The sequence below is a fragment of the Oryzias melastigma genome, linkage group LG10 (assembly GCF_002922805.2).
Source record: "Oryzias melastigma strain HK-1 linkage group LG10, ASM292280v2, whole genome shotgun sequence".
Lineage (NCBI taxonomy): Eukaryota > Metazoa > Chordata > Actinopteri > Beloniformes > Adrianichthyidae > Oryzias > Oryzias melastigma.
Window position 1 is genome coordinate 7,952,098 of NC_050521.1, and position 21,523 is coordinate 7,973,620.

The 21,523-nt window shown below is 38.5% G+C and overlaps 1 protein-coding gene across 1 annotated transcript; it reads right to left on the bottom strand.

Moving 5' to 3' along the window:
• Positions 1-97: 97 nt before the first annotated feature.
• LOC112153377 (cohesin subunit SA-1) lies at positions 98-21,523 on the bottom strand (the record flags this gene model as incomplete). Its single annotated transcript, XM_024283558.1, is given in 24 exon segments — positions 98-403; positions 1,402-1,501; positions 1,614-1,715; positions 1,857-2,067; positions 2,313-2,491; positions 3,269-3,391; positions 3,663-3,796; positions 6,446-6,547; positions 6,882-7,015; positions 7,258-7,426; positions 8,546-8,638; positions 10,255-10,335; positions 11,477-11,564; positions 12,158-12,225; positions 12,449-12,649; positions 13,210-13,302; positions 13,407-13,499; positions 13,631-13,734; positions 15,251-15,353; positions 15,517-15,613; positions 18,190-18,297; positions 19,961-20,040; positions 20,532-20,630; positions 21,393-21,523. Coding segments are annotated over 24 exon segments (2,744 nt in total), but the record flags the coding sequence as incomplete, so codon positions are not given.

Sequence of the window (21,523 nt, forward strand, 5' to 3'; positions counted from 1 at the left end):
CATCACAAAATCAAAAAGAAAGAAATATGAAACATCAATTTTAAAATAAGAAGTCTAAAAAAAAAACAATTAACTGCAACTTTTTCAACAAAATAAATGTTGGCAACAACAGTGCAAAATATAGAGAATTATTTGCACTTTCAGTTTATAGGAAACAACCGTATTTAAACATTTTTTCCAATTAAAAAATATGAAATAAACATTTCAACTTTTATATAACAAAGATAATTTTCTATGAACAACGACAAAATGCAACACACTTTAAACATGAACTGGATGTGTAGTTTTCAATAGTAAATGAAGGTTTTTGTTAAGTGCTTCCCACTCCTGAAGATCTGGCAGGAGGATGATCTCAGTCAAAGAGCTCATCAAGGACACTGACTGAGGTGTGCCTCGTGGAAGGCTGAAAAACAACAAAAAGATTAACTTTACAATCAAATCTTAACTTACACTTAATTATGGTAATTATTAAGAGCAATTTGTAGAGCAAAAACCATACAAACTGATTCAACATTTTACTTAAACTTGACCTCAAATGAATTGTTTTTAACACAAGTTAAAGCTACCTTCCTCTACTTCTTTGACGACCCATTATGATGTGTATTTAACATGTTCTTCTGGCATTTTTCTAATGATAGAGGTCATATATATAATTTAAAACATGACTGCACACTCTTTAACCAGGACCAGACAGAGGGAGCACATCATTCCTATTTTGACATCCGGCTCCTACTCAGCTTTAGGATGGATTTTAAGACTTTTTAAAATAGTATTGTAAACGGTCAATAGAATTGGACCTTCATTTATATCAGAATTAGGATTAGTTTATGACCCTCTGATGATGAGGCCACATCCCAGCACTGTCGCCTCCCTGAGGATGTGAGGACTTCATCCATGGAGGTTTTTAAGAAAAAAAAAATATCTTTTTAGCTTTTAAATACTTTTAACAGTTCATGTTTTAATATGATTTTATGGACTGTTTTGCAGAATGTGTATTGTTTCTTTTTTATTATGATGACTATTTTTTTATTATGGCGGTCTGAGTATGTTTATCTAAGTCTTGTCTATGTTTTTAAATGTATTTAAATAAAGTTGAATATAAATTTATAATGAGAAATTTAAGTTTAAAATGTCTTTATTCAAATAGTTGTGAATCAGGAGCAGATAGAGTGTAAACAGAGGGATGATGGGAAATGGGGGCGGGCTTACTCCGTGCCTACAGTCCCACCCACAACTCAGGTGAATTTTTAATGAACTCCTGCTGCTCTGCAGAAACTATGTCCTAGAAAATGACACTTTAGGGCTAAAAACACAATAATCATAATTTAAAAAACCACTGGGAACAATTTTCGAGTAAATCAAAAGATGATCAGAATGAGACTTTCAACTTTCTTATCTTACCAGTGTGTAAGAAGACTGTGATTCATCATCAGAATCTTCAATCTCAGGTTCATCTTCGCCTTCTTCTCTCTCTGAGGTGTCTTCTTCAATCAGAGAAAGCCTGGACAGCAGATGAAACATATTCGTTTCTACTCCAGCACATGAAAGGAATATCCAAAAACCGACATTACTCTCCACTTTAAAGTTTTTCTTCTACGTTAAATCAGCCTTACAAAGTCAGGTGGGATGCCACGTCCTCTTTATCCCAAGCTGGTGCAGTCTGGGCAGGAACCAGACGACCCTGTTTCGTGGGAATCACTTTTCGCATCAGCATCCTGTATAACACAAGATGATCATTTTGTTACTGAAAATGATTGATGACATTTAACTGATGAGTTTAAAGCCTTCAGTAAAAAAAGAACAAAGTCCATCAGCGATGAAAGCTACAACAAAAATGTTGCTGAAAAGGAACTAACCCCGAGGAGAACTCGTCTTCTGACTCCAGCTCAGCCAATCCACTGGCAGCGTCAGACTCTGATGCTCTGTCCTGTGTGGATGGCGGTGGTGATGGTAGCTGCGGATGCGCTGCCCGTTTCTGCACCGTGGAGGTGAGCACAGGAGTGTGCATACGGCTGTGGATGCTGCTACTCTCCAACCACGCCCCTTTGGTTGAGCTGGATGTTGAATCTTGAGTTAAAAAAAGATATTAAAGACTTTCTTACTCGACAACAAATGGAGATCTCAAATAAAAAAAACTTTCAATGAAGTTAGAATAATTTGCAACATATTCTGAATAAAAAAAACATGTCATTTCTCTTATTTTAGACAGATTTCTGGATATGATAGACTATTTGATAAATTCCTCCTTTTTTTTAATGTGTGCAGACATAAAATAAAAGCATGTCACGTGTTTAGTGGGTGTTGTGCGTCACCCTCAGCAGCGGTCCTCCTGCGTTTGGGCTGAGGGCTTTCATGTCTGGAAACAGAACCGCCAGCCACTTCCTGCTCTTTAAGCCTGGCAGCGGAGCGGGACTCCAGAGAACACTGATAATGTTTGACTGACGGCCAAGAGAGGGCAGCACTGGGACACTCAGACTTCAGAAACTCAGATCTGGAAGAAGAGATGAATGTAAAGAAAGTAAGGGTTTTGATGGTTGTGTGTATGTCAGCTGAGGAACAATAAACACATAAAAGGTATATTTGTGTGAATGCTTAGTGAGCATTCAGACTACAGCGATTCTCCTGCTCCTCTATGAACGTTTTGCTGCACATACAAATTCAATCACACTTTCAACAATTTCAGCAATCTTGGTATCAAAACATTCAGCTTGTTCAGGACATTAATACTTGTATTTCTGGTATCGTTTTTGAAAGAAATAAGAAATGTATGAGAAAGTCTTCAAATTTCAATATTTATGTAGATTAGCAACAAGCCTTTAAATGTATTCATGGGCTATGTTTTCATCTTTTAGAGTAAGTTTTAAAGCAATTTTACCACAAATTTTCAGAAATGTAGGTCAACTTCATTGTTCCTTCATAGTACTTTAAAGAAAATTCCAGTCTTTATGTAAATTTAACATTTTGTAAATAACTTTAGCATTTTCAGCAAATCCTTTCAGCAATTAAAAGTAAATCAAGTCGCCATTTTCAGCAAAAACCTTCAGCATCTTGATCTACAACTTTCAGCAAAAAGCATTCACGCTAGCATTATTGCAGGAAATGCTACTTTTCCAGTATTTTTAAAGTTTGACTTAGAAAATGTGGAACAACAGCAGAAACATCCCGAGGGGAGATTCAGTTGATCAAAGGCATATTTCTTGATTGCAGCAACAAAACTAAAAAGTGTTGAGTAACTCATAGCATCAGTGGAAAGAAACTTTGTTCTCACATGACAATCCGATCCTGTTGAAGCAGCTTGAAACTGAATTCACTGAGGACTTCCAAGAAGTCTGCATTTGGAAGCTGCTCGCCCCCATCCTGTGGGACTCTACACGCAAACTTTATACCGTCCCTGAAAGCAAATATGAAAAGCAAGAGAACAAACAGGTCCATCAGAACCACGCAGAGACAATCATGAACACTTATGGACCACTAACGAACACTTGTTACGTGAAGTGGAAGTTTCTGGACTGAGAAACTGAAAGAACTCTGCACTGAGGCTCTAGATGGGAATTGAGCCAGAAACCTCTTTTTTTAAAGGGGTTTATTTGAATCTAAACTTCATAAAAGACTTAAGGAAGTGGTTAAACAGGAACGCTGTCTGTGTAAGGTGAAGTACTGACAGGTGCAGGGCGACCAACGGTTTACGGATGCGGTGGAGGTCGATGCCGAAGGTCATGGCCAGCTTCTTTGCCAAGTCTCTGATCTCAGTGAGATCCTGCTGGCTGGGGTCATCTATGAGCATCTCTGAGAACATCTAAAGACAAAGACGAGACTCAGATAAACACGTGCAGACCGTGTGGTTTCAATAAGCCGAGAGCGGTTCGCAAACAACACTGTCTTCTATGTGGTTTAGGGCAGCCACAAACAATTATTTTAATAGTCAACTAATCTTCAATTAATCTTTTCAATTAGTCAACTAAACAGGTTGTGCATCGACTTGATGTAAAACACACATCTTAAGCATCATTAGCTTTAAACTAGAAGTGTTTTATCTGTATGTTAACTAAAAAATAAGACAATAGTTCTTAAGTCTTTAATAAATCTTGCAGCTTTTCTAAATTTGTTTCTGGCATTAAACAAGACTTCAATCAAATGAGGTAATCTGAATCAACTACAAAAAATAAATAAAAGCCTGCAATTCTTTTTTTAAGCTTTAAAACATATAGTATATAAAACATGGTTGTATAGGGTATTGAAAAACCTATAGACACATTTAAACACACTCTACATATTTGCTCACTGAGGCCTATCTATAAAACCAAAACACTAATAACATCTTTAAACTCAATATATTCTTATACATAAAAACCTCAGGTTGCCCAGATAAACATAGTGCTTTGAGACATAGTATCTTAAAAAAGTGGGAAAATTAAAATTTTAGAATGTACTACTTTCATTTTTGACATCCTTCCTAGCTACTCCTACTGCACATGTGCAGACCGAATATTTTTCCGTTTGGTGGTGCCTATAAATTGGTTATCTCTTTAATGTTGTGGTTATTATGCAGCTTTTTGCCATTTTTGTGACTTTAAGTTACATTAATTGTAGCATAATGCAGCTAATGTAATGCTACACTTGTCAACTTAGCTCTGGACTCTAAGGCGACCTCACTAGTTCACTTCTGGGACTTGTAAATAGTTTTCACACCGCTCTGTAACTCCGCAGCAGACCCGTATCGACACACAGCCTCTTTGTCTGCGCGGTGAATGTTTCAAAATCCACTCTTTGAACCAAACGACCGGATTGAGGCGCGGAATATGAATGAAGCCTTGGCTAAGCAGTTCATTAACAGTCTAAATTCATATTACGCGCCGTGCTGCCCTCTCGGTGTTTGGTTCGAAGAGCACGGATTCTGTAACGTTCACCATGTAGACACGGATCTGCTGCAAATCTTCTGGTTTATCTCCATACAGCTCATTAATGACAGCCGCACACAATCCATTTAAACCCGTGAAACTGTCGGTTGCTCTCTATTTGTGCTAATATTAGCTTAGCTTAGCGAGGCGAATTCTTCTACATGATCATACTCATGCATTACCGTCGAGGTGCCATCATGGAACACAAGTTCTGTCTGGCAGATATTGCATCGAATACTTTTTTCTATTATTTATTTTTTCCTTATGTTTCAAACACTTTCAAGCCCGTTGCCGTGTTGTTATGGCCCCAGAACTTCCTGTGACATCACTACTGACCAATTAGCACTCCTGCGCATGTGTGTCAAAGAGAATGGCAGACCTGGCATTATAAAGTCACGTGGGCGGGGCATGCCCCAAGATCTAGGCGCGTGCACCGCACTGCCAGGGTTTGGCGGCAATTCAGAATTTTAGTTTGTTTGAAACGAAATGGAAAAATGTTTGTCAAATTCACGTTGTAGAAAGACAGTCCGTCTTAAACTGTTCATTTCCATTTTTTTTCTCACAAGTGATCCAGTGACAGCAGCACCGTTAAAATGAGACTATCGGGACTTCACGGCCCAGTAACTCACACAGAACCGAACACTGAAGTATGTTGTAGAAATCATTCAGTTGCTGATATTCGTATTTTTGAGAAATTTTGTTTTTCTCCTCATGTGAAGTTAATGCTATTTATTTTCTTGTTGCAATTTTCGAGTTTGATAATTCTGAGTCACAACATTAGAGTTCAGGTTAAGATGCAATATAATAAAAAAATGCAGTGCAGGAGAAATATTGTTACTTAATTATTGTTAATTATTCGTGTTTTAATATCCCCTCTATTAATGTGATTCAAACTATTTTGTTTGTTAAAACAACATTTAGGATAGTAAAATAAGTTGATTTTTAAAACCTTTGTGTCTAGTTTATGTGCAGTTAATATTAATATTTATATATAGCTTTTGGAGTGTTTTTTGTGATAATTCCGGTAAATAAATATTTCTACACTTCAATCTTCCCTCTCTATATTGTAGGTAAACATCATTATTTCATTGGTAGAACTAAACCAGCAAAGTAGAAATGTTATTTTCATTAAATGATTGAATTTAATAAAAATAATTTGTTGTCTTTGTCGCCAGCTGAGGAAAAACATAACATTTACTGTTGTAATTTAATTGACAAAGTAACTGGAGTAGTTACTCTGCTGAGCACTTTTTAGATGCAGTAACTGAGTTACTACCTCAATAACTATTAGGAAAATGTAACTTGTAACTATAATAAATTACCTTTTAAAAGTAAGATTCCCAACACTGAACTGTTAACATGTCCTCCCACTAGCTTACAGCCCACACAACCCCAAGCTAACATTAGAGGAGCAAAAAAAAATAGCGAGTAATGTTGGAGTAATCCAACTCTTTCTCTTTGCTGCTCCTCTCCCACTCTGACCACAGGGGGCGCACCATCTTAAAAACCCTTTTCAGCCCAAGTTTTATAGAAATGTGAGTGCACACCTGCTGCAGGCACAGGCAGACCGTCTTGGCGCTCTGCACGGGGTTGATGAGCTTGCTTTTGCTCACCGTCTCTTTGATGATGTCACCAAAGTCTTTGAAAAACTGGAGGGAAACGGGAAACTTGGTTAATGGGTTTAATTAGCAGCTGAGATGAAAAGGTCTGAAGACGTGAAATGATCCGCTCCGTTCTGGCTCCCGTCTGCCTCTTTTAGCTGCAGCTCTGACTCATCCCTGGCTTCATGCTGGATCTAAAACCAGTTTCATCTCCCTCCTCCGCACTTTTACACCTCATCTTCAATATTAATGATTCCTGTATTTTTAACACATTTTATTTATTCATGGAGGGATGAGAGATTAAAGAAAAGATGCAAAAAGCATATCAGCCTCACATCTTGTGCACACAGGCTTGACTAAAGCCTGTGAAGCACGGCCTGACCTTGCTGTAGTGCTTGAAGACGTTGGTGGCAGCAGACAGGTCCAGGACTCCGTACAGAATCAGCTTACAGTAGCCGGCGAGCTGCCTGCGCCTCTTCTGAAAAAGAGTCATCTTCATCTCTTCCTCACGTTCATCTGCAATCAAAATGAGAGGAGAGGAGGCATCTTTATTTTTAAATGTTTAGTTTTTAAAAATACATATTAGAAATAATCCAAATAAACCAACGAACTGCATCTGTGTGAAGGGAAACCTATGGTGTTTCTGAACAATCACGAAGGACATGTGAGCACAGTTCATTTGTCACTTTGTCAAGCTGCTTGAGGAAAGCGGCACCGATCACACCCGCGTCTATTTAGAGGCGATGATGCACACGTACCGCAGAGCTCGCCCTGTTCCTCGTCAGTGAAGATGTGGTCGAGCAGGAATGACGTCAGCTCGGAGCACAGAGGGACAGACGGGAGGTGGACCAGCGTTCGGAGCGCCGGTTCTGATTGAACGGAACCCTCGCTGTACAACAGCAGCAGGTCACACAGCAGCTGGAATGCCTGAACATGGAAGAACATTCACTGAGAAAGAAAAGGTTTTTGGTTTGACGTTTATTCCATTCATACTGAGACACTTTTAGACTCGTTTTCCTGAGTCAGTCACTTGGTGGTCCCCAAACCCCCGGTACCGAAAAAAACATTTTTTTTTTCATTTTATGCACAATCTGATTGTGAAGGAAGTTTTATTTTGAAAAACTACTGGATCCTCTCCACATCCGACTCTAGACGGTCTAGGAACGCTGTCAAATAATTATCAACGGACAAATTAGCCCATGATTAAAAAAAACAAAAAAAACATTTAAATTATTTTTTTTTATTTATAACCTTATCTATTATGTAGATCAGAGGTCTGTAACCTGCGGCTTCAGATCCACATGTGGCTCTTTTATCTCCATGGTGGCTCCTTAACCAAACATAAAATAAGTCAGTGAGACTGCTGACTCAGCCATGTCGACCGTCAGAGTCAGCAGCTCCATGATTACTTAATTAGTATTTATTTAATTTAGATTAGTTAAATTTATAAATTGATATCTGAATTGCACATAGATGATAAACTATGTAGGTTTTTACATCTCTGCTGACCTGAAAATGTCTTGTTTGCTAAACTAAGTAAAACTTTGGTAAAAAGTTTGATCTTTTATGAGTTAAAAGCACATTTTATCTTATGCTGCACAACATTGGCTACTGCCTGCCCAAAACTGCACTTATTTAAAGAATTTTCCAGGAAGAAAACAGATTTAATCCATATTGAAATAAGGCTGTGACATAATAAAATGTGGAAAAGGTGAGCTATTGAGAACACTTTTCGGATGCACTGTATATACCAATGGAGGAAAGTAGTAAAAAATAGTTATCAGTTGCAAACATTATGAAGGTTAATAATATAAATGGCTCCTTTGCAAACTAAACTGTCCATTTAACATATAAATAATAAGGTTCAAAATGACAAACTGATAACAGAACTGATTCAAATATCCAGAAAATGATTCATTGTTTAGACAAACTTTTTTTTATTGCTTCTAGTCAAAAATAAAAAAAATCCTCCAAATTCCTCCAACCCCCAGAAGTGACTGTACTGATATCTGCCATCTCGTTACCCAATCAGACGAGAGCTTTTACCTCATCTCTGATCTCCATCTTGTCCACACACAAACACGTCTGACAGATTTTACAGAACCGGCGCACGTCTTTTTTCAGATGCTTAACTTCTGCCTGCAAAGAGGAATGACACAACCGGAGATGTAAAGAGGGCATTTTCTATGAGAAAACAGACATTCAGATTCAGGTTATGCTGCAGCTACAGCAGTAACCTCTGAAAAGTGTTTTAGTTTGATAGTATTGTGTTCTGTTTAACAGGACGATGAAGTCTCTTCAAATTCTGAGATACAAGAAGAAAAAGACTTACTGTGATAAATAAGATAACATGAATAATAATAATAACATTATCTGCATAGGAAAATGTGAGGAAGTTTATAAATACAAAGGATATAATGAAAAGATTTGTGAGCATCACAGCAGGCTCCAACAGACTGTTGTGTTACCGCCTGCTGGTCGACTGTTGGACAACACAGAACATGGGGCGAGACCGCTGACAGCTGCTGTGATAGCCATCGTCTAATCAACTGAGTTATGAGTGCGAACGTGCGGTCATATAAACCAGAAAGAGTAAAGAGTAGAGCTATGAACTTTGATGTGTCAATGAATGCGATTAGTAAATCATAATTGACGAGTTAACGCCCTCAGGCGTCCTGCCCTGCAGCGTGATAAAATGTAATCTAAGATAACATTCAAGCTTTTTTACATTCTATGATTGAGATTTTATTAAAAAAAAAAGAAATAATATGCCATTTATTTGTAGTTTTTGGACAAAAGTGATCTTTTATTTTAATAAATAAGGCAGAGAACAAATTTCAATCTGATGGCTGTAATGCAGCATCAGCGGACCCTATTATTTTATTTTGGGATGGGGACCGACATGAATTTTCCAAAACGACATTGTCTAAAAATTGTGAAAACTCTGCGGTTCCCTGCGAACGTTCCGCCCACTGACGTTGTGGGAGGTGAGCAGTACAGAATGGACAGACACGCCTCCACCTGTGTAGACGAACTGAAATCCAGCTTGATCTAACATCTCCCCCCAAAAAAACTCTTATTATTTTCACACAATAAAAGAAATTATGAGAAAAGAAAAAACAGAATTCCATGAAAAATGTCAAATAGACAGCAGTAAGATATTCTTATTTTTGGGCTGCCTGGTATTTAAATCCACGCAGGCAGACAGAAGTATACGTGGCCCAAAGAAATCTGGGACTTTCATCTGTATTTTCATTCAGAAACATGTTGATTTGTTTGTTTTTTTTTATAAAAAATACACCTAAAACTTTCAGTCTATTAAGTAAAAACAAATCATTATATAGTTTTGGGGTTTACACAGCAAAATAAATCCCATTTTTGTAGACAGAATGGGATTTTCTGTTTTTGCATGATTTTATGTCTAGTGTGTGAATACAACATGGAAAAAGTACTAAATAAAGGTAGTGTCACAAAGGAGAGGTTGTGCTGATTAAAATAACACCAAATAGGCAGCAGGTAGTGTTTCAAATTCAAAATTCAAAAGTAGACAAAATCCAAGTTTCAGCCCCTAGGTTCCAAAGGGTTAAAAATAAACCTTCTAAATGTTCAATTTTGCATGTGATTTCATATTGTGATTATTCGCAGATTATTTGTGATTAATCGCAATTAATATTTCCAGATTTGCAATTAATTAGTCTTTTTTTTTAAATCGATTCCCGGCCCTAGTAAAGAGTTAAATGAAGTGGATGAAGTACCGCTTTTGGTTTGGACTTGTCCACGTTGACTCTGGCCCACATCAGGTGAAAGCCGGCACACTTCAGAGCCGACGCCATCAGCTGGAAGCCCATGAAGATGAAAAGATTTTAAAATTAATTTCACAAAATAAATAGTCATTAAAGACCCACTCTGATGAAAATGGTGTTTTTAACATTTTTCTAATAATTGAGGACATGTATGAAGAGAATGAAGCCGTTCTGAGTATTTCTTTATTCAAATTGTGGTGAATAAGGTGCAGTTGAAAAAAATACAGTTGGAAAAAGTTTTTCAAAATTTAGGCTAAAAACAGCATATTCAGAATTAAAAGACCCCTGGGAACGCTTTTACAATAGATCAAAAGATGATCAGAGTGGGTTTTTAACGACAAGTCAGGAGGCCTGTCAAACATCAGTCTGAAAGCAGTAATGCCTCGTTTCCTCTGAGTGGTCCGGACCAGACCAGTCCCCTCTTGGCCGGTTTAGAATAGTCTAGTGAGCGTTTCCATTGAGTGTTGGACCATCAAAGTGCATGCAGGGTGTAGACTGATGAGCGTCTAAAATGATGAGACTACAGGGAAGCTGCATCAGCCGACTCAGAAACGGCCAGAGAAAAGATAACCGCAGAGGATAATTGTAATCCGGAGCAGGTGTTTATTGTGGATGAAGCCGGCTTCTATGCTGCAGAGCAGTCTTTTGTTCTGAATTAAAAAGAAAAAAAAATCTTCATGTTGAGCACCAATGTTCTTCAATTAATGTTATACTAAGCATGATCAGAATTGTTTTTGATGAGTATGGATTGATAACAGTTATGGATTGACTTCACCTGCGGCGGTCAGATGGGAACAGGAGTGTCTCTGTATTCGTGGATTCGGCATGTCTCCACATGTAAAGAATTTATTTTTCTTTGCAAGAAGATTGCGAGGGACGAAGAAGAATACAGCCGAAAGAGCACAAAACTTTCGGTTTGGATCTCGAGTCAGGAAAGCGCTGATCTGATGCTACGTTGTCGTGGACCCTTTCCGCCAATCAACGTGTTACATCATGTGACAACAGAAGCTCCGCCCTAAAGGGTCCATTCCATTTTCGTATGGATCTACCACCAACGGAGGACCAGAAATGGTACCAGTAGGTCCTGCTTAACGGGTCCATTTTGTAATGGAAACGCTCAAATGTCTGGTCTGGACAGCTCAGTGGAAGTGAGGCCTAACTGTTTGTCCCAAACCTCTGTGTGGAGATCCAGAGACTCCATGCAAGTATTCAGCAGCTGGAGACAGGAGTCAAACAGCTTCCAGCCGGTCGGGTCCCTGGCACTGGAAAAACAAGCAGAAACTATGGAAGTGTTTTTGAGACATAATTCAAAGTATTATGCAATTCTCAATTGACAATTCAATTTGCAAATTCATCATGCAATTTGAAATGCATTTTTAATTGACTATTCAATATTCAGTTTAAACATTTAACATGAAAATATAAAAATTTACAATTCAATATTACCAATTAAAAAATAAAATGCTGAACGAAAACAAAATTAATTGCATTGTAAATTTGTTTTTCCAACATTCCAATTGATATGCAAACTGCCAGACTCTCATTAGGGCGGGGCCTTCCACCTCCCTACATTCGCTAAATCCCACCTCCACTTCCTTTAGTAAACCAATTAAAAATATTAAAGACTCAGCTAACTAATACAATCATTTGGCGTCAGAGGTTACAGAAGAGAATGCGCTATCTGCTAATGAATTAGCTTCTATGTGGATGACTTCAACTGCAACTGCTGTGTTGTCGCTCTTAAAGACATTTTTGGGAGCGATTCATTTGCATAATACTTTGAATTATGGCTCAAAAAAACTTCCATAAAAAAGTCATCCACTGGTGTGCAGTCTGGACTGTCAGAGGAACTCGCCTGCTAAAAACAGCAATCTTCTTCAAGGCCGTGGCTGCAGTGTACGTGTCCTCTTCATCTGCTCCCCCCTGAACACACGAGAGACAATATTCTAACCTGTTAGTGGGCTCTACTACAGTAAATATATAACTTTTGACAAAAAAATCTGCTTTGATGAAGAGTAAAAAGCCCCTTTCTTCCAAAAGTACTGCATAGATTTAACTCAATTCTTCATCAGACTATAAGACATTTGGTTCACCTGGAATGCAGTATTTCACACATCTAAGAAAATGTCCCCAATTTGACTCCAACCTGCAGAATTTCCGGCAAATGTGAGTTGAAACATTCCACCAGCTCATCCATAAGCTGGCTGAAAACCAGACGGGGCCGGGAGGAGAAGGTGTACTTCTCTGAGCACATGGTGTTGGCCAGCAGGGCACAGGCCTGCAGCACGGTGAGGTCGGTGTGCTTCTCCACAATGACACAGACCTGGGACAGCAGCAGGTCTAGATACTGACAAACCCAGAGAGAAATGTTCAGAACACTGTTGGGATTAGCTTAGAACATGCTTTTTTTTTAAACGAAATCCATTAAAAACACAAGATAACTTTATTAAAAAAGGTTTGAAAGCTAATTTTATCTGATGTAATCTAATCTAACCAGCCGGTTGAACACACATTGATGAGGGCGATGTGAATGTTAAGCGTCTTTATAAATAGTTTGATTTTGAATTGATACAATTAGGGGTTATTTTTAGCTGTATTTCTTATTTTCCTGATCATTAGGAGGCCTTAATGGAATGGTGTGAAACAGAATCTGTAAAACACACATTATTTAGGTATTTTAAGTCATTAGATGATTTCTGAACATAATGTCCAAACCTGAAGAGCCTCACATGTTCTTTTTTAGCAGCTAATCCTTAATAAAAGTAGATAATCAATGTTATTTTAAGTTCAATAGAACTTTGACTAAGAAATTAATTTGTGAAGTTCTTTGATGTGGCAATTGATTCATTTTATGTGTACTTACCCCCCCTATGGTAGTTAATTAGAATGGTCCCCCACACCTCTTACCTTTTTCAGCCACTGAGTGCTGCTGTACATCTCCAGATCAAAGTAAAGAGGTGCTTTGAGAAGGAGGCTGACCTTTTTAGCATCTGCCGAGTACTGTAGCTCAGAAAAAAAAAAAAAAAAACACACGCACTCTCCATTAATGCTTATTTAAAGATGGTAAACAAAAAGCTGTCCAGACACGAGGGTAACTGTTGTACCTTGGCGAGCAGCTGTGGCAGGATGGGGATGAAGTGTGATGTGATGCGACTCCTGTCCTGCTCTTGGATCTTCTTATCTTTCATACTCAAGATCTAATTAATTAAATAAATAAAACACACCATGTAACAATTAGAAAACGTGTTGGAGCTTCATAATAAACACACAAATCAAATCAAGAGACGACAGGAACCGCATTGTTTCAAGGCAAAATGTCAGTCTCCACCTTTCTAGCTTGACTTCTCCCTACAGGTGGGGTTCCCTGCGCTGCCTGTCTGACTGCACACATCATGATCTCTAAGAGCACCCCCTCCTCCTCATACTGCAGACCTGACAACACAAAGGCAGAGGCGGGGGCAGATGAGGTGAGAGCACATACAACAGGGATTAAAAAGAAAAAAAATCTAGCCTGAGAAGACCAACCTCAGCCTTGATTCTCTTAAATACCGCATAACAGTTCATTTTCATGGAACTATTTAACACTTTAACACCAGAGCTCCAGTGTTTATGTTCTTTCCCTTACTGTAACTGTTAACACGATAATTCCAGTAGATTCTGAAGGAGAAAAGCTTTTCTCCTTCAGAACTGGGATGATTATCGTGTTAACGGTTGAAAACTTCATTCATTCATTCATCTTCCTGACCGCTTCTTCCCTTTCGGGGTCGCGGGGTGCCGGAGACTAACCCGGTTACTGAAGGGCGAAGGCGGGGTTTACCCTGGACAGGTCTCCAGTCTGTCTCAGGGCCTCAATCACACACACATTCACTCTCACATTCACACCTAGGGGCAATTTAGAGTCACCAATTAACCTATGAAGCATGTTTTTGGACGGAGGGAGGAAGCCGGAGTCCCCGGTGAAAACCCACACATGCACGGGGAGAACATGCAAACTCCACACAGAAAGGACCCAAATCCCCCAGCCGGGATTCGAACCAGGGCCTTCTCGCTGTGAGGCGAGAGCGCTAACCACTGCGCCACCGTGCAGCCCCGGTTGCACGTTACAAGTTACAGTACGTAAAAGATTTTGTGTGTAAGCATCTCAGGTGACGCCTCAGGTGTTAAAGGGTAACTAACCAAACAGGACAGTTGGAGGCTCACCCCCATTCTCAGCCTAAATTTAAAAATGGCTAAAAAGAGGGCGGGGCTAGGAAAGGCGGGCTGAGCAGAGGATGAGCGTGAGTTTAGCTAGTGGTAAGTAAAGGATCTTTTTATTATTGTCTTGATAAAAATAATAATAAAAAAACAGTGTTCCAAGGGTCAGCTTAGCACCAAGCAAGCTCTGCCGTTCTCGGCGTGGTGCAGTGAACATCATGGAGTGAGCTCCACTGTTCCCGGCATCACAGGAAGACTTCGGCCACTCTCTGCGTCGCAGGACGGCCTACACTGCTCTTAGCGTCGGAGGAGGAACTCCACCACTCTCAGCATCGCGGGACAACCTCCCCCGATCTCGGCATAGCAGGACGACCTCCAACATCCCGGAGTGAGCTCCACTGTTCTTGGCATCACGGGGCGACCTCCATGTTCAAAGATGGACAAGGTGTTTATACTGGAGCTCAGAGCACGATGAAGTGAAACTTCTGGGACTTAAACCAGTTGACCAATCTCAAAATTCAACTGTAATACCTTGTTTCAACCTGTAGGGGGCAGCACATAGGCTGTTTTAGGCCATAATTTCAGGAATTAAACAAGTTCATTTTAAATAGAAAAAAACAGCAGAAAACCAACAGACAGCACTTTTAAAGTCCCATTTTTAGAGGTCAACAGATAAAAAGTTAATTTAGGGTTTGGTTACCCTTTAAAATGCAAATAAAGATCTCATCTTTTACTGTGTTAGTCCGGTCCTCACCAGCATCCTGCAGCAGCAGCGTGCTCATAGTTTCCCAGTCCCTCAGCTCGGACGCTGCCACTCTCCACAGGCTGTCCACCAGGTACGCTCCGTGCTCATGGAACTGCAAAGACCAGCTGCACTCTACATGGCTGTTTCAACCTATATGCTAATCAACTGCTTTACCTTCCAAACACGTTTTTTATTTTTTATGGGGGGAAAATATCCTTAAAAATAAAAACAGAAATGAACTAAAGCAAAGACATGAAAGAGTGGAGAGTTACTACCTCGTTCTGGGTGTAGAAGGAAATGAGGAGGTGAAAAAAGACAGCTTTGTTGTTATTGTTGTTTTCTTCGTTCTCTTTGGATATGAGGCCTTGAAACCTGGAAAACGTAAAAGTAAAAATAAAAATAAAAATTTACAAAGCAAAGGACTTTTTACCTCTTAAAAGTAAAAGATAATTTGTTTTTGTTTTAATGAATCAAAAAAGACACATTTGTATAGAAAATATATAATGTTGTTGAGTTAATAATAGCTCACAATGATCTTTTGATCTATTTTAAAAGTGTTCCCAGTGGTCTTTTAAGTATGAATATGCAGTTTTTTGCCAAAATTAAGAAAACTGTGTCTTTTCTTAGGACATAGTTTTGACAGATCGGCAGGAGTTTTATTAGAAATTCATCCTTGAGTTATGGGTGGGACTATTGGCATGGAGCTACCCTGCCCCAACTACCCATCACCCATCAGTTTATGCTATCTTCTACTAGATTACAGCCCCTCACAACCCAACCTAACATTAAGTCCCTCTATGACATTTTTTTTTATTCAAAAAAATGTTCCCAGTAGTGTTTTAATTATGATTATGACCTAAATGTCTTAAAAAGCTATTTTTCATGTTGATCTGAAGCCTCCGTTTCCAAAATCTCCTCTGAGAGGGCGTGGCTTTTGGTGCTGAGCTGAGTAGTCCCGCTGGGACGAGGAAGTGAAGATCGTCATGGACAGAACTTCCTCCAAAATCCTGATTCTTTCTTCTTCCAGTTCACCAAAGACTCTTTTAGCTAATTCTCCAATGTTTATTGACTGTGATCAATACATTCAATCATTGGTTTCTCAGAGTTCTTGATAAAATAATCAAAGCTAACATCAAAATGCTCTTTCATTGATTAACAATCCTTTCCAACTGCGGTCAAATGAGCCGCCGTTCACATTTCCGTGGTCACATCAAGAAGCTCCGTGGAGTCTGGTGGAGATTTTCCAGCATTCTCAGTCCTGCTACCGTAAGTATTGGATGAAACTCACACAAAAAATCCAGTGATGCTGATTTGACCACAGAAATGTGAACGGCGGCTCATTTGACTGCAGTCAATGTGAAGATACCATCTTCTCTTCTCCAGAACCTGAACTAGACACTAGGAACAGATGAGGGTTTAGTGCATGTGCAGCAGAGCTGTTGATGGAAAGAAAATCATTCATTCAAACAGAGTCTGTCTGCAACAGTTTGACTGACAGCAATTTAAAAGGAGAAATACTCGGAAATGCAAAAACAAAATTATTTCTTATTATATTTGTTCTTTTTCCTAAGAAAAATGCCACACTGACATGTTAAAAACTCAAAAAACACGATTTTCATCAGAGGGGGACTTTAGTGATGCAACAAAAATGGCGACCACTATTGGAGCTATCCAGTCGTACAGTTTTGATCCAGATTCCAGCTCAGATGAGGAAAACAAAGACATTCGTGGATCCATTTGTCTACAAGTGGATGTATCAGAATGGAGCGGAGATGGAGCTTGAGGCTCTTTTCTACGAAACAAACACAATCTCTTTATGATTTACAACAATTTGAATAAAAAAATATTGAGAAATGCAATTCTTTTAATTTTCCTCAAATATGCCCCTCATCATGAGAAAGACACCACGAGAACATGTTAAAAAAAACTAATTAGGGCTATAACGAGTATCCGGGTGTTACTCGCAATCTGTTTCTGAGAATTCGAGTACGAATAGTCGCAATGTCCAAGGTAGCTGACTTGTAATCTTTATGAATATAGTAAAGTGTAGAAAAATTTTATTCAGGAACGATGTATTCATTGCTTTGAAATGCAGAATAATGTGGGATTTTAAGTTTATGAACTAAAACAAAATAGAAAGAGCAGCGCTACTGTCACCGGAAGTAAACAAATCTTTGTGTCAGTGAAGCTTCCGGTTTTCAAAATAAAAAATAAAAAAACCTAGCACTCACTGACATAAAGTTCTATAAAACATTTTTTTTGGTCATGGTAACTCTTCCACAGTTAACGCAATTAATGATTTTTATTAATTAATCAGCTGATTCTGCCGTGGGAAAAAAGAAACTTTTTATACCGGCTTTGAATCAAGATGTAATGCTTAGAACGTGAAGTGATGCAGAAAGCTGAGGATGGAAAAACTGTGGAGAACATTTCTAGGTTTTGTAGCTAAATGATCTAAAACAGTGTGTTTTTTATGCATTTTATGTTGCTTATGTTACTGCTGAACTTAACCAGAAGGTTGACTAAAAAAGTTTGATTTAACATGTTCAGAAGTTGATTCTGATCTCCTGTACTAATACATGTTTAAATGATGGTGATTTAATACATATGATTTCAATTTTTATACATCCAGTAAAAAGTTACACCAATAGCAAGAAATGAATTAAGAAGTAAGAATCGTGGTTTGATTCGTGAGCTTGATTCATGGATTGAATTGGATAGCCACATTAGTAACGAACCACATCCCTAGATGAAATGGGTTTTAAATGAAAATCAAGAGTTTTCTTCATCCATCTTCCTCATCTTTATTTCAAATTAATGTGGGATCACTAAGGGCTAAATGAAAGTTCTGCTGCTTTGGGAGCCTGTCTGAATAATTTCCTTCATTAGGGAATCTATAAACTCTTGGTTTCTTTGTAAACTGTTCATGGACTGAGTGGAGATCATACTTGTTGTAGAGGAAAGCCCCCCCAGCGGTAGCGAGGCCCCGATGAGCAGCGTAAACTAGGGGATAGATGCGACCACACTCATCCTCACTTAGGCCTTCCTCAGTCATTCTGTGAGAGTTCAAACACAAAGAGGACATAAATGAAACAATAACAAGTTCTTATATTTGGCAAATACGTAACTTCATGCTGGATTCTGAAGATATTTACTGATGCAGTAAACTTGTTGTATTGCGGTTCACCTTTGGAGGACTTGCTAATTTTTTTTTTAGCGAAATCCTGTATATTTTTTTTGATTTTTTACAGCACACTGTTCTGCTTCCTAATTGGCTGTTTTTATTTTTTTCATTCTATATTCCTGGACTTATTTTGGCTATTTTAGAGTTTAGCTTTTATTTTAGCGACAGGCTAACATTTTTGATTAATTTAGTTTACTGAGGAATTTTAGGCTATTTTGGAGTTTAGCTAACATTTAAGTAACGCGTTAGCTTTTTTAGGCTAATTTGCCATCTACTAAGGATTTTAGGCTAATTTGGAGTTTTTCTCATATTTAAGCAACACACAAAATACTTTTGTAAAATTGGCATGTATTAGGAATTTTTAAGCAATTTTACTAAAACGTTGTCCGATCAGGATCGGATATTTCATTTGTTCCTATTATGATCAGCGCTTTATATTTCAATCTCATTATTCAGGATAAATACTCCACTAGAAGTCTGCATGTCATGAACAGATCACTAAATGTTATTCCCGGAAAACGTAGCAGAAAACGGCAGCAGTTCAAGCAGAATACTAATGTAAACAGTTCAATAAAGCTAGCTAGTCGATCACGGATTCAGACTTCCGGGATCAATAACTCTTTTAAAAACGCTTTAAACTGACAGCAAGTGTCTCTATTGGTTTGTCCCAACACAAACAACCTCTGAAGGTATTTCAACAGAAAAAGACAGAATTTTGGTTCTTTTTAATGTTAAGCTCTTTGTGCTGCAGACAGACGGCTACACAGCAGCTGCTAACTGCTACATGCTAGCGCTGTGATTTAACTCCTTAGGACCCGAGGTGTCCTTTGATATGCCCGTTTGATTTATCTGACAGAGAAATAAAAGTTAAGAAAATGAACTCTTGTGACAATAAAACCGAAAATGTGATGTCTTAAGAACTTAAAAAGAAGCACAAACTTTTTTACGTGACTAATTATCACTTATATAAGAAAATTGTATTTTCTTTCCTAGTTTATATTTGCTCTATTTTTACTTCGCTATTAAAGCTACTTCCCAGAAGTATTTTATTTAAGTTTTTAATGATAAAAGAAGGTTAATGAAATATAAATAAGGGACAACAAGACTGTTTATTGAATTTGTTCATGTTTTATATGTGTTACAAAAGTATCGGATCGGGACTCGGTATCGGCAAATCCACAAAATCCAATGACTATCGGATCGGGCCCAAAAAAACTTGATCGGGACATCCCTAGTAGTTATATTTTTTTTTATTTATCTTCATTAGTTTTGTTTTATTTGATTGAAATAAACCTGAAACTATTCAGTGATATTAACATATTAGCTAAAATTGTAACTAATAAACATCTTTCTTTAAACAAATGAACAATTTATGGCTCTTACATGGAGACTGACTCAGCCCACACCACACTGCGAAGCAACATCAAGAGTTCTGATGCACACAGCTAAGGTTAGGTGAGATAAAACCAAACTAAATGTGTGAAAGAGAAGATAGAGAAACAAAGAAACCATCAGAGACAGAGAAACCCCCTCACTGTTGGATCAGTAGCAGCAGATTGACTGCTTCCACAGCCACGCCTGGGTCTTTGTCCAGCACCATGGACAGCATCCTCTCCTGAACACAGACAGTTGGTTAGTACACACTGTCAGACAGACAGACACATGAACAATGAAGCTGGCAAACTGACACTGCACAGCACACACACACATGAAAAAAAGCCACAGACATGCACAAATTTAGTACACAGACGCACAAACCCACTAATGAGGCGGAGAAGCATCATCATACAAAGAGCATTTGTCCCCATTGCTTTGGATGGTTTTACATGATTGGGAGCAGCTTTTTATCCATCAGTAACTGGCAGCAATTAACACAACCAGACACACACCCAGACAAAGGATGGGACCATGAAAGAGAAGGGGAGTGATGGAAAAAAAACTACAGAATGAAATGGGAGGATGTGGCTCAGCAACAAAGAAGAAGCAAAAAAATGTTCAAACAAATGAGACACAAGCGTCAAGACAGACAGACAGACAGACAGACAGAAACGAGTAAACAAGCTTTAAATGAGGTGTGATTCCAGTCCAGAGGGACCACTGCCTCACTTTGAATCTGCTGGTAAAAAGCTCCAGGCGGCCAATGAACTCCTCCTCCTTGTACAGACCCTGCAGGGCGCGCACACACTGCAGACGCACCGCACTTTGCTGGAAGAGAACAGAACACAAGCTACAGTAACACACACAGGACGAGGTCAGGCTTCTCTCAACTACTGGCTGAATGTAGGTTTGAGCATCATCTGCAGGAATAAAGTGGGGTGGGAGTGGGATGAGAAATAATTTGCAGGGCAGATTAGAATCTGGAAAGATAAAATGTCACATTTTTTTAAAATAAATACTTATTTATCCTTCTTTAAAATCTAACAATGTGATTCCTTGGCTTCTTTTTTTACATTCTGTCTATGATGAACATTACAGATTACTCTCGTTATTTTTAGTGGGACAACTTTCACAACCTTTGACTGTCAAATAATCCTGGACTTATTTTTACCCCACTGTATAGTTTTAAAAATGTCGGACTTTAATATACAATAGGGGTTTGCAACCTGCGGCTCCAGAGCCACATGCAGCTCTTTTGACCATCCACTGTGGATCTCTGGCTAAAAAAAGTGCTTTTGGTTACTAGCTGCCCGGGGCTAGACTGAAATGATCCTGTTTGGCACAGAGCATCTTTTATTTTGAAAAAAAGTTATATGAGCTTCAGTTAAATGTAAAAAAAAAAAAAAAAAAAAAAAAACATTTTGAGAGATGCTAGGTTCTTTTTATACTTTTGCTTTTGTTCATGTAAAAAAAAAAAAGAAATAAGTCATATTATTAAAATATTAAAGGATTACCTGAGTGCCAAACTCTCAATGACAGATTTAATGTTAGTTTAATTTTTACACTTATTGTGTTGCTCAATGTGTCTACCTTATCAAAGAGGGTCCAACCCAAATACTTCAGACATCCATCGTTCAGAAAGTCCTCCGGGTCTTCCTTCAGCCAAACCCCCAACTCCTCAATGCAGATGGCTCTGATTTCAGGCAGCAGGTCTCGATAAC